This window comes from Hoplias malabaricus, chromosome Y, assembly GCF_029633855.1.
Source record: "Hoplias malabaricus isolate fHopMal1 chromosome Y, fHopMal1.hap1, whole genome shotgun sequence".
NCBI lineage: Eukaryota > Metazoa > Chordata > Actinopteri > Characiformes > Erythrinidae > Hoplias > Hoplias malabaricus.
In genome coordinates this window covers 21,968,783-21,985,930 of record NC_089820.1, presented here as the reverse complement: position 1 = coordinate 21,985,930, position 17,148 = coordinate 21,968,783, and the positions used below count along the sequence as shown (strand labels likewise).

General features: G+C 42.3%; 1 protein-coding gene across 2 annotated transcripts in view; it reads right to left on the bottom strand.

The window, feature by feature from the left end:
- Nucleotides 1-7,535: 7,535 nt before the first annotated feature.
- Nucleotides 7,536-17,148, bottom strand: part of LOC136678062 (death-associated protein kinase 1-like) — a 75,411-nt gene continuing 65,798 nt past the window's right edge. Inside the window, exons 22-26 of one of the 2 annotated variants that reach the window (XM_066655862.1) lie at nucleotides 16,566-16,763; nucleotides 14,246-14,384; nucleotides 13,274-13,394; nucleotides 11,799-11,987; nucleotides 7,536-10,945 (exon numbers count right to left, since the gene is read on the bottom strand). In XM_066655862.1, coding sequence (XP_066511959.1) covers nucleotides 9,677-10,945; nucleotides 11,799-11,987; nucleotides 13,274-13,394; nucleotides 14,246-14,384; nucleotides 16,566-16,763 — 1,916 coding nt within the window. In that variant the 3' untranslated portion in view covers nucleotides 7,536-9,676. The remainder of the gene's footprint in view (nucleotides 10,946-11,798; nucleotides 11,988-13,273; nucleotides 13,395-14,245; nucleotides 14,385-16,565; nucleotides 16,764-17,148) is intronic. The other variant, XM_066655863.1, reaches the window with a different exon arrangement.

Below are 17,148 nucleotides of genomic sequence, written 5' to 3'. Positions count from 1 at the left end.
TGATCCGGAGGCACGTGACTGCTTCCCAGCAGATGTTTATGGGACTTCGTTGTATTTCTTTTTATATAAACCACTATGAAACAAGGCTTAAGCTTCTCTGTTGAAATCGTTTAAACTGTGTTCACTATTTTTTTGACGTCGTCCAGTGTTTATTTCTCTCACTGATATTAGTTATATACCTGTAAAGTTAAAAGACATTTTAATAAAAGTAAAGCATTCTACCAAAAAAATAAAATAAAGTAAAAATAAAAAAAACCTAATCTACAGAACTTGCAGTTAAGGTTATTCTATGTTATAAAATAAATAAATAACTATCTCTTTCTCAACAGACACTCCTCTGAAATGTGTGCTGTTCCAGTAATTTCCTGTAAATAATACTAATATAATAAAAAGTGTGTTTTTGTCCATATTCCTTTACTGTTACTATGATGAAAGCCCAACTTTGTTATACTCTTATTATTAGGTTTGCTATTGTCAGAGACATATTTAAATGAGACATTAAATCTGAGTGGGTTTTCTTTTTTTCAAAGGTAAATGCTTGTTTTTCTCAATGCAGTTTTGAAAAAAATGTTTTCTTTAATAGTTTCATTCATTCATTCATTCATCCTTTACAGGCTTGTTTACGTTATTTATCTTTTTCTCAAATATATCCCTCAAGGTGCTCAGTTAAAACTGCAGCTGCCCAAACAGCGAGCGTATATCGGTCCACTGTCACACCACTGACTGTAGACCACTGCTGGTCCACCATGGGACCACTCAGATTACTCTCCTGTACCGGATATCACTCATTTATAATCTCCTCAAACAGATTCTACGTTCACAGAGACTTTTATTCTGGAAAACACACTAATACAAATATTATCAACAACTATAAGAGATATAATAATGAGTATAAGCCTGAGGTTGATTAAGCTTAAAATTAACACTATTTACTAATCTAATTTATAAAGAATAAGGAACCTAATGAAGGGAAAAATTATAAATTGGACTGTGAATGGAAATTTTTCTCTAAAATTCTGTTTAATCACCAGTGGTCCGCCCAGAAAACGCTGTGCAAAAAAAACCCACTGGACCTGCAACTTTGCCCTCAGTCACGAACCGTGGTCCGCCGTCTCCTTGCTATCAGGATGTTTACTTTAACACTGATCGGATCACAGTGAATGACAAAGTGATTCTTTCATTCAGTTTCTAACCCAATAACATGTCTCTTTATATTATGTTTTTCACTTTGGAAGAGCAGGGTCTTCTATAAACGTTTTGTGGACCTCAGAGACATAATACATGAAGAGTCCTTCCCAGTAAACAATTAGCCGTTGATTCAACGTTGAAATAACGTAATGACTGCCGTCTAATCAACGTTCTCTTAAGGTTGAAAATGAAAGTTGAAAAGACGTTCAAACACAGACATTGAAAAGACGACTATTAGACGTATTTTGGACGTCCATTGACGTTATTAATTGGCCCCGAAATAAATTACTTGTTTAAAACGCGTTTTGGACGTCCACTGACGTTATCGATTGGTCACCACTTAACTAACTTATTAAGATGGATTTTGGACGTCCACTGACGTTTAAAATATGTCCTTGAGGGACAGACTACTTTTAGACCTATTTTGAATGTCCAGGGACGTTTCTTGTTTACTGGGTTATACTTTATCATATACATCAGTGCAAAAAAACAACAATTAGACCCTAGAAGAAAGAATAAATAAATAAATAAACAATTAAAAACTTTTGTAATATATATATATATATATTTGTTGCCTTCAATAAAGTCAATAAAGCATTTCTTTTTATTTGTTTATTTAGATGTATTATTCAATTTAAATGAAGGTTTATTTTGACAGGTTGTTTATCTGCACTGTTGTGTGTGAATCTCTGGACTCGTCTTATACAGTGCTGCTGAGAATGAAAGGAAACACAAGTTAAAGTGTAAATCTCTGATAACGCAGCCAAGAAAATAAGTGACCTAAAAGCCCCTAGAACAAATCACAAGGGATGACTTGGTAAAAAAAATAAAACACAGCTAAAGAAAGTCATAAAAACAAAGGTCTCTGTACATTTTTTTGCATCATATGCATTGTTGGTCATACTTCACTTCTCTTTGTGTATGTAAACACGAGCAGGACTGCATCAATCAGCAGATCCTTCAGAGACTTCTTCCCTGATTGATATCGTCTTAACAACTTCTCCCAAGTCCTGCTCTAACATTGTTTCTTTTTCATTCAGTACGAGATCAGCTAAATCATCATTTATAAACCACCCAGAAAGGTACAGACTCTTTTAAAGGGGTTGTGTTTTTCATAAAGGCCCTTCAGTGGACTGAGTGAATATTATGAGAACTGTTAAAAACATGGACCATGGATGTGATTGAGTTATGTTTATTAGGCCTTGTGCAATTCATCTAAGATCAATGAGGCTGTCTCTATAGAGGACTGAAACACACCCTTGATCACACGTCACCAAGTGTGATCAATTAACGTCCCTTCAACAGGGACATTGAAACACTCAGAAGATAAGCCTATCACTGCTTCTTGTGGACAGTAAACTTGATGTAATCCTTTACCTAACTAAAGCATTCCACTTCATCTGCTCTTAAGGTGGTCTAATTATTTGGTGGAAATGGTTTGAGGCTTTGAATCAACCTCTTTGCCTTCTTTTGAAGGGGCTGAGATTAAGGGATGAATAATTAACGCTTGGTCTGTAAGCAGACACTTGGAGACATGACTAAGAATGTTAAACTGTGTCCAGCTCCGGATCTTATCATTGTACTTCAGTATTTGAATGCTTTTTTTGTAGATTTATAAAGGCATAAAAATGTAGTCATTTAAAAACTAATTTAATAGAGACTTTACTTTTGAAAATTCTGCTAAAAGACACTTTTTTGTTTTAAAATGATTTACTGGAGTGTGCAGTAAAACTGTATGGCTTTCCATAGTGATGAGAAGTAATAAAAAACATACAGGAGCAGCTGGAACAGTGCAGAAACTAGAGAGAATTGCAGAAGCAGCACTGTGTCCTCCCTCAACCCAGGTACTCTCCAGGCACTGGGACCCCTCCGTTTGTGTGCGCCCCAGTTACTGTCCCTAGTGAACGTGTGTTTGTGCATGTTCATGCACCATGATGTAAATATACTCTTAAGCTGTATACGTCAAGGGCGGCACGGTGGTACAGCAGGTAGTGTCGCAGTCACACAGCTCCTGGGACTTGGAGGTTGTTGGTTCAAGATCCCGCTCTGGGTGACTGACTGTGAGGAGTGTGGTGTGTTCTCCCTGTGTGGGGTTCCTCCAGGTGCTCCAGTTTCCTCCCACAGTCCAAAAACACACGTTGGTCAGTGGATTCAAAAAGTGTCCATAGGTGTGAGTGTGTGTGTGTCTGTGTTGCCCTGTGAAGGACTGGCGCCCCCTCTAGGGTGTATTCCCGCCTTGCGCCCAATGATTCAAGCTAGGCTCTGGACCCAATGCGACCCTGAACAGATAATGAATGAATGTATACGTCAAATAAAGCCTGCTACAATCAATGTCATATCAGACAAATACATCAAACATGAACCTTGTTTAAACTAACACAAATATGTGATAAAAGCTAAACCAAGTAAAGGAAGAATTAATGCAAATCACTACGAATATGTTCAAATGTATCTTATTTCAAATGACTGGCTTATTGATGTGCGTTTGAATGCTTTGTTGAAGCTTTAAAGCTGTATTAGTTGTTGATAGATTGAAATTCAAGCTGATTGTTTTCTGACATGTGAGACACCTGAGGTGAGTACACTGTATAAACACACACACACAACACATGCATTATTTGTTGAAGTGGAAACAGTTCTAAGTAAAGAGACCAAGGGCTCCACGCTGTGGCAGCTGACGTAAAACCTAGCTGGGTACAGATGAAAATTAGGCATTCAACTAAATCTGGAACATTTCATTATGAAAATATCCATTATCCATCCATTATCTGTAACCGCTTATCCAATTTAGGGTCGCGGGGGGTCCAGAGCCTACCTGGAATCATTGGGCGCAAGGCGGGAATACACCCTGGAGGGGACGCCAGTCCTTCACAGGGCAACACAGACACACACACATTCACTCACACACGCACGCACACCTATGGACACTTTCGAGTCGCCAATCCACCTGCAACGTGTGTTTTTGGACTGTGGGAGGAAACCGGAGCACCCGGAGGAAACCCACACGGACACGGGGAGAACACACCAACTCCTCACAGACAGTCACCCGGAGCGGGAAACGAACCCACAACCTCCAGGCCCCTGGAGCTGTGTGACTGCAACACTACCTGCTGCGCCACCGTGCCGCCCATTATGAAAATATGATGTTGATTAATGTGTGCTTTCCCTGTTATTTAAATAAATAAGTTACATAACAAAACAACTAACGAGGAAATAGAACAGGCCTGTTTTTAAAGAAACTACATTATTTGTGATGAGAAAAGAATATATATATAAAAAAAGCTTGTTTGTAAAATGCTTTGTTCTTATTTGTAGAGTACAGCAGTGGGAAAACATTGCAGATGTATTTTGTAATCATCATGACATTTTAAATGTTATAATAAACGGGCCAATACAACAATCATTAATTAATTATCTGAAACCACTTCTCCAGTTCCAGGTCATGGTGGGTCCAGAGCCTCTCCTGAATTACTGGGCACAAGGCGGGAATACACCCTGGAGAGGGTGCCAGTCCTCCACAGGGAGAGAGAGAAACACACACACAGCTATGGACAGTTTTGAGTCGCCAATCAACCTACCAACGTGTGTTTTTGGACTGTGGGAGGAAACTGGAGCACCCGGAGGAAACCCACGCGGACACAGGGAGAACACACCACACTTCTCACAGACAGTCACCCGGAGGAAACCCACGCGGACACAGGGAGAGCACACCACACTCCTCACAGACAGTCACCCGGAGGAAACCCACGCAGACACAGGGAGAACACACCACACTCCTCACAGACAGTCACCCAAAGGAAACCCACGCAGACACAGGGAGAACACACCACACTTCTCACAGACAGTCACCCGGAGGAAACCCACGCAGACACAGGGAGAACACACCACACTCCTCACAGACAGTCACCCGGAGGAAACCCACGCGGACACAGGGAGAACACACCACACTTCTCACAGACAGTCACCCGGAGGAAACCCACGCGGACACAGGGAGAGCACACCACACTCCTCACAGACAGTCACCCAAAGGAAACCCACGCAGACACAGGGAGAACACACCACACTCCTCACAGACAGTCACCCGGAGGAAACCCACGCAGACACAGGGAGAACACACCACACTCCTCACAGACAGTCACCCGGAGGAAACCCACGCAGACACAGGGAGAACACACCACACTTCTCACAGACAGTCACCCGGAGGAAACCCATGCAGACACAGGGAGAACACACCACACTTCTCACAGACAGTCACCCGGAGGAAACCCACGCAGACACAGGGAGAACACACCACACTCCTCACAGACAGTCACCCGAAAGAAACCCACGCAGACACAGGGAGAACACACCACACTCCTCACAGACGGTCACCCGGAGGAAACCCACACAGACACAGGAAGAACACACAAAACTCCTCACAGACAGTCACCCGGAGGAAACCCACGCAGACACAGGGAGAACACACCACACTCCTCACAGACAGTCACCCGGAGCGGGAATTGAACCCACAACCTCCAGGTCCCTGGAGCTGTGTGACTGCGACACTAACCTGCTGCACCACTGTGCCATCCCAAATAAATTAATAAAAAATCCAAAATTCGATACATAAATTCGATAAATATAAGGATTGGCTCATTTTAAAGTCACAATTAGAACTGGAAATGAAATTTTTTTCCTGCAATTTTTGAAGATATTAAACCATCTTAAGTGACCTGTAACTAATACACTCTCCAGTCTCACAGGTAACAAGAGGGGCTCTGTGTGAGAAAGGGCCTCTTTTCCAATATTATTGATAGGATATTTTATAACAAGTCTTTTCTGAGGTTATGATTTGTTTTTGTGCAACACCCTACGTTTGTTCTAAGAATGTCAGAATGAGTCACGATGAACACAATCATGTTCTGAGGAAAGACCAAATGTACAAAAATGTACCAAATCTCCAGAGATAACTGGAGTTCGAAATCAATTGACACTTCCACAGCAGGACGTGACATGCCTAGACATGTCAGCCCCCAAACCTGAAGAGCACATGACTGTTCATTTACTCACATTACCATAGTATTTAAGGCAGGGGTCAGAGGGTTTTTTTTTTTTGATAATGTTTGTAAAGAATATGTTCATATTTCAAGACCTGAGCAGCTATTCTTTGGTAATGAAAGGTTCTTTTTCCCCCAATAACCCCACATTAGTCTGTGTTTAGGCCTCAGTAGGAGCTAGTCTGGGAGCAGTGGGTGCAGTGAGGCAGAAGTAATAACGCCTGGAATCCCAAGCAGAGGTTTTGTTTTTTCTTTGTGTGTGACCAATGTGTAACAAATAACAAAGCAAAACACCAACCTACACATCTGTGACCAGGCTGCTCAGAGAGGGAAGAGACTAACCTCTCAGAACAACTCCAATGATTTAAAAAAAAACAAATAACATTTTTAAAGAAAAATATACAAATGAGGGGCGGCACACAGTGGCGCAGCAGGGAGTGTAGCAGCCACGCAGCTCCAAAAAATTGAGTGTGAATGACTGTGTGTGTGAGGGTTTCTGTATTGCCCTGTGAAGGGCTGGCGCCTCCTCCAGGGTGTATTCCTGCCTTGTGCCCAATGATTCCAGGTAGGCTCTGGACCCACCGTGACCCTGAATTGAACAGGGTTACAGATAATGAATGAATGAATGTACAAATGACACAGTCCAAGCTGTTTGTCAGGTAAACAATTTATTATAAAAATGTACTACACCATTTTAAAAGGAAGTATTAAGGACATGGCATTCAGAGACATGCTTTAAGAATATAAATAGAAGAAAAAAAAAAGTCTTGTGCAAAGAGATGACTGTACAGTCTTAAATACACCTGACTGGTCTCCCCCCCCCACACACTTTAGAAGCCCACTAGAGTCTTCACAGGGGGAAACACAAGCCTCAGTATGTGAAAACAGAGAAAGAAACAGCTGAATAATACATAGACTCAATCACAATATAAAATGTGCCTTCTGGAATGAGAACATAAATATACACTTTTCCCTTTCATACTTTAATTTTAGCTGGCGACGGAGGGGATACACTGCCTTCACTGATAGTTATTTTTCAAAGATCCCTTGTGTCCGAGAGAGAGAAAGAGAGAGAGAGAGAGAGAGAGAGAGAGAGAGAGAGAGAGAGAGAGAGAGAGAGAGAGGGAGAGAGAGAGAAAGAGAGCAAGCAAAAGAGAGAGAGAAAAAGAGAGAGAGAGAGAGAGAGAGAGAAAGAGAGAGAGAGCAAAAGAGAGAGGGAGAGAGCGAGTGAAAGAGAGCAAGCGAAAGAGAGAGGGAGAGAGAAAGAGACAGCGAGAGAGGCAGAGAGAGAGAGAGAGCAAGCGAAAGAGAAAGAGAGTGAGAGAGAGGCAAAGAGAGAGAGGGGGGGGGAAGAGAGAGAGAGAGAGAGAGAGGGAGTGAGAAAGAGAAAGAGAGAGAGAGAAATACACAAAGAGCAGGAAGGTGACAGAGGGGATAAAAAAAAAAGAAAAAGAAAACGAATGTTGTCACTGTCCAAAGAAAAACACGTATCTCCAAAAGAGTAACTTCATAAAAGGAAAAGTCTTCTCCTGTGTAACTTTCAAAGGAAGTGCAATTAATTTTGGAGCATTTCTATTGGTCCATTCATTATGACATTTCCACACTAAGTGAAGGACAGCTGCTGTGTTCCAATGATACAGTAAACTAAAGACCAACACACAGAGATACGCTTTCGTCTTTGGGCAGTGAGAATAAGAGACAGAGACAAAGGACACAGACACAATGAGGAAGAACAAAAAATAATCAGACAAACAGTGTTAAAGAAAGAGATGAAGGTAAAGGAAAAAAAGAGAAGTGTTTGATGTGGTCACAGTTCCACACTTTCACCTCAGTGGACTGACATAAGTAATACATTCAGTCTAAAAAATCATAAATAATCCACTTCTGTAGAGCACAAGTGTGTTGTTATAGTCCACAGACATAAAGCACTGTTCTTATGATAATAACTGAATATTTCAGCGTACTCTAAATTTGACCTCAGTGCAAAAACAAAAATGAACACATTTCATAAACCTTCCCATTGTTTTGGTGTAAAAAGTTCCACGTAAGAGCAAAAATGTCTCCTAGTCAAGTAACGTACGACAAGCGACTGAAATGAACCCGTCTCAGCTCATGGACGGTGTTAACACGTGTGAAACAGAAATATATATTAAAGCTGGAGACTGTAACAATATTCAGATCATGCGTCTAAACACACAGCAGCCAAAGCTGTTTCTTTAAAAAAATGGAATCACATTATTAATGGAGTTCTGCTCTGAAACATTACGTTTTTTATCTTAAATAAGGAACGCATGTGCAGTTTACCGGAGCTCAACAGCAGTATTTAATTAACATCTGCAATAAAAAGAACTGAAAAGCTAACATTGTCAAAGCAAATCCTGAATTAAAGCAAAGAGAAAATGTTACAAAGTTTTGGCCCTTTTCACTGAATACAACCTTTTTGTGTGCTTTACTCTGTCATTTCAAACCCTGTCTGTAGGGACATGCCTTTTATAAAGTACCTTGGAGTAGTTATTAGGGAATAAGGTTATAATTGAGAAGAAGCACGGTGGCGCAGCAGGTTAGTGTCCAGTCACACAGCTCCAGGGACCTGGAGGTTGTGGGTTCGATTCCCAATCCGGGTGACTGTCTGTGAGGAGTTTGTGTGTTCTCCCTGTGTCTGCGTGGGTTTCCTCCGGGTGACTGTCTGTGAGGAGTGTGGTGTGTTGTCCGTGTGGGTTTCCTCCGGGTGCTCCGGTTTCCTCCCACAGTCCAAAAACACATGTTGGTCGGTGGATTGGTGACTCAAAAGTGTCCGTGTGTGTGTGTGTTGCCCTGTGAAGGACTGGCGCCCCCTCCAGGGTGTTTTCCGGTCTTGCGCCCAATGATTCCAGGTAGGCTCCTGACCCCACCGTGACCCTGAATTGGATAAGGGTTACAGATAATGAATGAATGAATAATTGAGACGGAGCCTCTTTAATGATTTAAAATAAAACTAAAAGCTAATGGATACTACGGTTTCTCCATTTAAAGGGCAATGACATATGACACGTTTTAAATTTAATAAGGGGGCATCAGACATGTCCAAGATGGCTTACTGACAATGGCACACCATCTTAAAAGGCACTCAACTGCTTGAATCATTACCTGTGTTTTTCCAAGTAATGTGGCCAAGCCCTGAACTATCCGTCTGTGAACGTATAAAAGAATCCAAACTTAAGAAACACTCCATTATTTTTGTTGATGTCATGAGACTTTAACCAAAACACTGGAGATCAAATGTCCTCTTTAAAAAGGTAGGCACCTTCTCTGGTGACCCCCAGAGAAATGAAACATTCAGAAAAAGCAGGGGAGGAAGATTTGAAGTGTACAAATGATCCAACTTCACAGACACGAGTCTTGGGGGAACGTAAGAGTTAACAACACTCCTCGGGTTAAATTGCACATGTTCCTCCGTGCACGTAGGTGGCACTCTAGCGCGAGATGACGGAGCTGATGGAGTTGTAAGATGTCCCTCCGCCGTTGCAGACTGGGCCGTAGGGTTCTGGGGGAGTGCCCAGACTGTCTACGCTCACCCTGAACACCGGCGCTGATTTTAGGAGGAAATCTGCGGCGTCGCGGCGGCCAAGTTCTCGCAGCTTAGCCACTAGAACACCTACAGTAGAGTCTGACCGCTGGCTCCACTCCTGAAGCAGTGCTGCAGTGGGGCTTGGGACCAAGAAGGGGTTTGCAGGAGGAGTTCCATTGGTGCCTGTGCTGTATTTAGCAGCTAGCTCACTAAGCCCAAGGTTCATTGCTAGCAGACACCAGTCCTTACCAAGAGCGTCAGGAGGGTCCAGCATTCGGCAGAGCTTCCTCCGAGCCAGGTGTCCGACTTCAGCCACAGGGACGTCCCCCCCGAGGCTGCCCCTTTTATACACGTGGGTGCATCCTAGTGTCACAATGCTGCTAAAGCTTTCACGATAGCCGCCCATGGTGTTAGCTAATGCATTCTCACCACGTGCCTGAGCTCTGAAAAAGTCTCGGGGCTGGTAGAGCATGATAGGGCCATGGTGTTCTCTCAGTTGTTGAGGGCTTAAGTAATGGCGGGCTGTCAGAAGACCTGGGAGCGTAGCGGCTAACAACGCCTCCGTCATGCCACACAACGTGTCCAGCAAAGCGTAGCATCGGCTACGTTCAGACTCGGGCCCTCGAATCTGTACCTCTATCCCCTGTCCATGATTAACCAGTAGTACCAAAGCATCAGCCCCACCGAGGCCCACCCGAGCTCCGGCGCTCCACAGCCTCACATCCTCTGCCTCGGCCTCAGGCCTCTGCTGCCTGCTCCAGCGACACAGATTCACCTGGAGCTTGTGGAACAAGCCACAAGGGAACGGGGTCAAGTGCTCAGCCGGGACTATTCGGACTCCACCATACAGCAGGATGTCCTGCACCTCTTCGTCTTCTTCGTCTGTCCAGGAACGCTGCAGTCCCCCTGTGCGGATTAGAGCAGGGACATCTACCATGCCTGGGTTCGCCAGGTCCCGCGCGCAAACGTCCATAGCGTCCAGGATCTGGAGAAGCTCATCTACATCTCCCTCAGAGACCAGAGTTTGCAGCTCCTCCTGGCGGTAGCGCCCCCTGTAGTGGTGAATGGCTTTGGGGGTTTCAATAGAGAGGAGCTTGCCAAGAACATTGGAACAGAGCCAGCGGGGGTCTAAGAGGACCACGTCCTGCACAGTTTCACTCTGCATGATGTTGATCTAAAGGCAAAGGACAGAAAGGGAGCAATTTTAAAAATACTCACGTCATTATGAGTAAGTATTTCCTCAGAATGTCTCTAGATTTCTTCCAGGAACTGTGTTCGGTTTCATACTTTCACAGGAACTAATAAAGCCTTCTAATGGAAAACTACAACCGTTTCCACGTGCACAAACCACAAATCAGTGATATTATACTGCCATCTAGTGGACAGAATAGTTATCATTTTCTGTGACACTTCACAATAAAAACAGTGGTTGAAAATAATACATTTTAGAAAATGCCCTTCAGATGACAGTGTAATAAATTTTTTACATAATAAGCCAGATGACTAACGCTCTGGCGTTCTTCCGGCAGCTCTGTTGTTGTAACACCGCTAACACAGTGTGGGAGGTGTAATTGGAAGAATAGAAGGATAGCTATTAAACTAATTCCACCCACATATCATCCATTACGCTAAACCCAAATGCATATAAATGATGCGTGTTTGTAGAAATACATACTGCTTAATATGGATGCACAACTGAAGTGAGATCCAAAGTTTTTAAAAAGAGAAGAACCTTAATATTGCCCAGCGCTAGCTCTAATACATATTATATATATCTGTTAATCACAGCCTTAAATAATGCTTTGATTAATTGGGTTTTTCTTAGATTAGATTTGGAAGTAAGCTCCACTGAGCCGTATTCCCCAGGTTCCCACCAGGTTACTTACAGCAACTTATGGGATGAAGTCAGTAATTGCAGACTTATAAAGTGGTTTACAAATCACAATGACAGATGCTGTGAAAGTGTTTTTAATTAAAGGGCCACTCATGTATTAATACAATACCGCAAAACTCGCATAAACACATACCTCTCCCATGCTGTGCAACTGTAAGGCTACTTCTCGCAGATCCTCCTCACTGACCAGAGGGTTGATCTGGTCCTGAACATCTGCCACAAACTGCTGCCATGACATGAGCTGATTTGGTCCAGTCACTTTACGCCACAGGGGCAAAGTGGACAACAGCTTCTCTACCAGGTGGGTCATGGGCCTACAGCTCTGAGAGAGAGAGAGAGAGAGAGAGAGTGAAAGAGAGATTGAAAGAGAGTAAGAGAGAGACAGAGAGAGTGAGTGAGTGAGTGAGAGAGAGACAGAGAGAGTGTGTGAGAGATAGAGAGTGAGAGAGAGAGAGTGAGTGAGTGAGAGAGAGAGAGTGAGTGAGTGAGTGAGTGGGAGACAGAGAGAGTGAGTGAGTGAGTGAGAGAGAGACAGAGAGAGTGTGTGAGAGATAGAGAGTGAGAGAGAAAGAGTGAGTGAGTGAGTGAGTGAGAGAGAGACAGAGAGAGAGAGTGAGACTGAAAAAAATAGCAAAAGCACCCCATGTCTATTCCACCTTTATATTTTAGCTGATGCACTTTTGCTTGAAGGTACAATATTAAATAGAGTGTAAGACAGAAGGTAGAATATAACAGAGTGAAGGTAGAGTTGAGTCACCGGGATCAGGACGGTAGATTAGGCTGAGAAGGCTGCAGGTATGTGTAGGAGGAGAAGAGAAAGAGAATGATGTGGGAGGAGAGAGGGTCTCATTATGGAGAGTGTGTGGGGAAGGCTTTGTGTCCTTCTGCTCTTTGTGTGTGTGTGTGTGTGTGTGTGTGTGTGTGTGTGTGTATAAGAGAAGAGCACTAGAGGGCTTTGTTTTTAAAGAGTGGATTCAGACTGAGTCACAGTGCAAAACACCACGCAAACCCTTCATATTTGCAACACTGATTTGAAACTCTTTGGAAAAATATTATTTAAAATTAAATGATGATAAAGAAAAATGGTATAAATTAATGTTAAATAACTAACTAAATAAATATCAGTGTTGCTCTTTGGTTGTTTTTCAAATGCATTTTTAAAATGTCTTTGCTTTAATGCAATATCTATATCTACATTTACTTCAAAATGCAGGAATAGGAAAATAGGAACCACAGGACAAAATTACAACACTGATTTTAAGACAGTACTGGGGAAATACTAATGACACTAGTACACTTCAGTAGAGAGAAAATGTTGATTGTAAACTGTAACAGAATCTGAATCATGGTATTATTTATTGGGAAAATAATGCAGATTAAAATGTCGGATGATAGTCCGCCAGCTTAGGCCCACACACACATAATAAAGTATTCAGAACCCTTCACGACACCAGCAATCTGTGCCTTCAGCAGGAAATGCTACAGCGTTAGGGTGTGAAACAGCAGGAGCTTTACAGACATGTTCAAACACGTTGGCAACTGCCACTCAACAGAAGCTCAGTCATAAGGCCTTTAAATCACATCCAAGGCTGATCAGAAATCTCTTACTGAGACAATGGTGTTGCGCAGCTCTAACAGCAGATTCCTTAGCAGCTTCATGTCTTTGGAATTTGAGGCTCCTGCATCCATTACGAAGAGCTTCTCAGCGATCTGCAAATCATTCCCAAACCTGCCAGAAAATGCATTCGGTTTTACTCTTCCCTTCGAACCAGGAACACAAAACCTAATAAAATAACCTAAAAACAGCTATTCAATTGGAATAGAATATGAATATAGATATTTATTCATTCATTGTAAGCGCTTATCCAGTTCAGGGTCATGGTGGGTGCAGAGCCTACCTGGAATCATTGGGTGCAAGGCAGGAATACACCCTGGAGGGGGTGCCAGTCCTTCACAGGGCAACACAGACACACACATTCACTCACACACTCACACATACGGACACTTTTGAGTCGTCAATCAACCTACCAACGTGTGTTTTTGGACTGTGGGAGGAAACCCACACAGACACAGGGAGAACACACCAGCTCCTCACAGACAGTCACCCGGAGCGGGAATCGAACCCACAACCTCCAGGTCCCTGGAGCTGTGTGACTGCGACACTAACCTGCTGCACCACCACCCTAGATATTTAATTATTTCAAATTTCCAGTCAAAATGGCAGTATTCATCTGAAATGATTCAGTGTTTATTAAAGTATCCCCAACAAAACATACTCTCTAATATTACTATTTTCAGGAGAGTTCCTTTAAAGCATTATTTTAATTAATCTCACTCAAATCTGACATGCGGTTCTGGTGTTCTAGTGCAAACAGTTCTTGTTCGGGTCTTGTATTTCTAATTAATGGCTTTTCAGACACGAGACTAGAAAATATTATCTGCAAATAATCACCTGAGAAATATCTTTTGAAAAATATATAACTTAAGGAAGGACTAAAAATAATCTCCAAATACAACACTGACACAGCAATTTAGTTCAACACTTAAGCCCTAAACACAGATCAGTTACTAAAGGTTCACCTGTTGCGGACTTCCTTCAGCAGACATCTCTCTTTGTCGTAGCTGAACTCCCCTCCAAAGGAACGCTGTAGGTTCGCTATGTCAGCGTGAGTGGCCACCAGCACCACATGAAGAGGATTCCTTATCTTCCCCCCAAACGCTGCCAACACAGAACAGTAACAAATCACAGTCTTTAATTACACCACTCTCCACATGTACGTGCTCTTCCTTACTGTCCAATTAATGGGAAGCATTCACCACAATGTCTGGCGGATTACTGAGCCAGAACTAAGGAAACGTCTGTAACTGAAGGTTTTTCATTTTTTTGACTGTTTCCAATTCCACAGCATGATGAGGAATAGTTCTGCTTCTACAGCACAGTCTCGTCCCATCAATCAACAGAACGCAAAAAGAAGTTCATTAAAAGAACATTTCAGAGACACACACACACACATTAGTATATTTAATGTAGTGTAAAGAGGTTCTCGTTTGATTTATATTTTACCAATAATTTAAAGGTAAATACATTTTTATTATGATGACTTATGCTTCTGAGAGAACTTCAGATCTGCCTTGTTTGGTGTGGATTAACAGTTTTTATTGTAGTTTACTCCATTTAGACAGGAGTGGACTATTCATTTGGTCTTGTGTCTGCACTAAATGAGGAAAGTGGAAAAGCAATACACTTTAAGTATTAAGTGTATTTAAATTTAAGTCCACAACAAACAGTTCATCATTGATCAATGTGGTTTATTATCCTAGATTTGATTGTGATACATTTATTTTTCATTCATTCATTATCTGTAAGCGCTTATCCAGTTCAGGGTCGCGGTGGGTCCAGAGCCTACCTGTAATCAATGGGCACAAGGCAGGAATACACCCTGGAGGGGGCGCCAGTCCTTCACAGCGCAACACAGACACACACACACTCACACCTACAGACAGTCACCCGGAGGAAACCCACGCAGGGAAAACACACCACACTCCTCACAGACAGTCACCCGGAGGAAACCCACGCAGACACAGGGAGAACACACCACACTCCTCACAGATAGTCACCCGGAGGAAACCCACGCAGACACAGGGAGAACACACAACACTCCTCACAGACAGTCACCCGGAGGAAACCCACGCAGACACAGGGAGAACACACCACACTCCTCACAGATAGTCACCCGGAGGAAACCCACGCAGACACAGGGAGAACACACCACACTCCTCACAGACAGTCACCCGGAGGAAACTCACCCAGACACAGGGAAAACACAGCACACTCCTCACAGAGAGTCACCCGGAGCGGGACTCGAACCCACAACCTCCAGGTCCCTGGAGCTGTGAGACTGCACCACCGTGCCGCCCCATATTTCTTTTTAATAAAGTAAAATATTTCCCTCAGATATTAGCAAAAATGAAAGTACTTAGGCACTCGTCCCTTTGAAAAATATCTGCGTAACAAACGTGTGTATAATTTGGTTCACTTTAACAAACGCAGTATGAAAGCAACAAAATCAAATAACAAAATATCACAGCTACAAAACAAAAAGTTGTGGAAGCAGCGTTAGTTCACTCAATGCTATGGAGATTGGATGTTTGTTTCAGTAAAATGCAAGTAGCCCATGCTTTTAAAACCATGACAGACTGACTGCTGATTTGATCTTATTCTGATCATTTGCTGCTCAGAAGCAATTTTTCTGAGGTTTGGTTTCAATTAAATATTTTATCTGTTTGAGAAGCAGCCGTCAGCAAACAGTAGGTAGCTTATCTTTTTTTTCCCCCCACCGTTTATGAAGGTATGTTTGTATTGTGTTACTTAGATCCTGCACTAAAGGTACCACTGTACTTTGAAAACATACAATGGCACTTAATCATGACAGGATACAACACTTGCCTTTAGGCCGAGTTCTTTCAGATTCTCTGAGCACATTAAGAATGCCTGCTACACATCTAATCACACGCCGCACTGTGTCCTTCAGTGATCCAACAGAGGTCACAAAACAGTCGACTCAATTAAGTCAAATGCAGTAAATAAACAAAACAGTTTTTGTTACAAGATAAAGAGGCATATCATGAAAATGAGGATTTAACGCATTTAAAGACGCAGACTAAAAACTGAGAATGAAATGTGTGAATAACAACTAGCACAGTCTTTTGTAGCTTGATGTGTCAAATAAGTAAAATCGCATTAAAGTTTATTATTTAACGAGGCAAATTTGATAACCATAGTATCACTATATATAAATTAAGTAATTATGCAATTACATTTACATGAAGGTGTAAAAACAAGTCATAAAAGGGGTCCATCAGTGACGTCACTGGAGACTGCACAGACACACACACTCACCGATGTTGTCTTCAGGAGGTGTGAGGGCTTTGAGGCAGTTAAGCCAGAAGGTGACATGGCCGAGCTGAGTCTCATACGGTTCCTCTAAGCTGAACAGAACAAGGTGGATGGCTGTGCTGTCATTGGCCACAAAGTAGTCATAAGTGCAGTGATACACTGGGTTACCGGAAAATTCCCACACACTGAAATCCCCCACACCTAGGACACACAAATCATTCAGTTCTCAATTTTTTTAAACAAGCTCTCAATATCCCATTCAATTATTGTCTACTTCAAAACCCCCACAGCTGGGAAACCATATCACAGCTCCATCACTCAGTCATGACACATAAATAATGAAAAAACCTCCACATAATTAAATAAACACCAATTAATATTTTAAAGTCTTGGCCGTCACTAAACTCAGATTATGTTTTCTAAATTATTGACAGCATTTAAAATATTTCATAAGGTTTCCAATCTCAAACAAAACAAAACAAATTATTCATGACTCAAACATAATTTCCCCCCGCTATAAACGAGATTTTAAAGATGAAAAGATAAGATACAAGCATCCAGATGAACACAAATGTCTAAACATTCC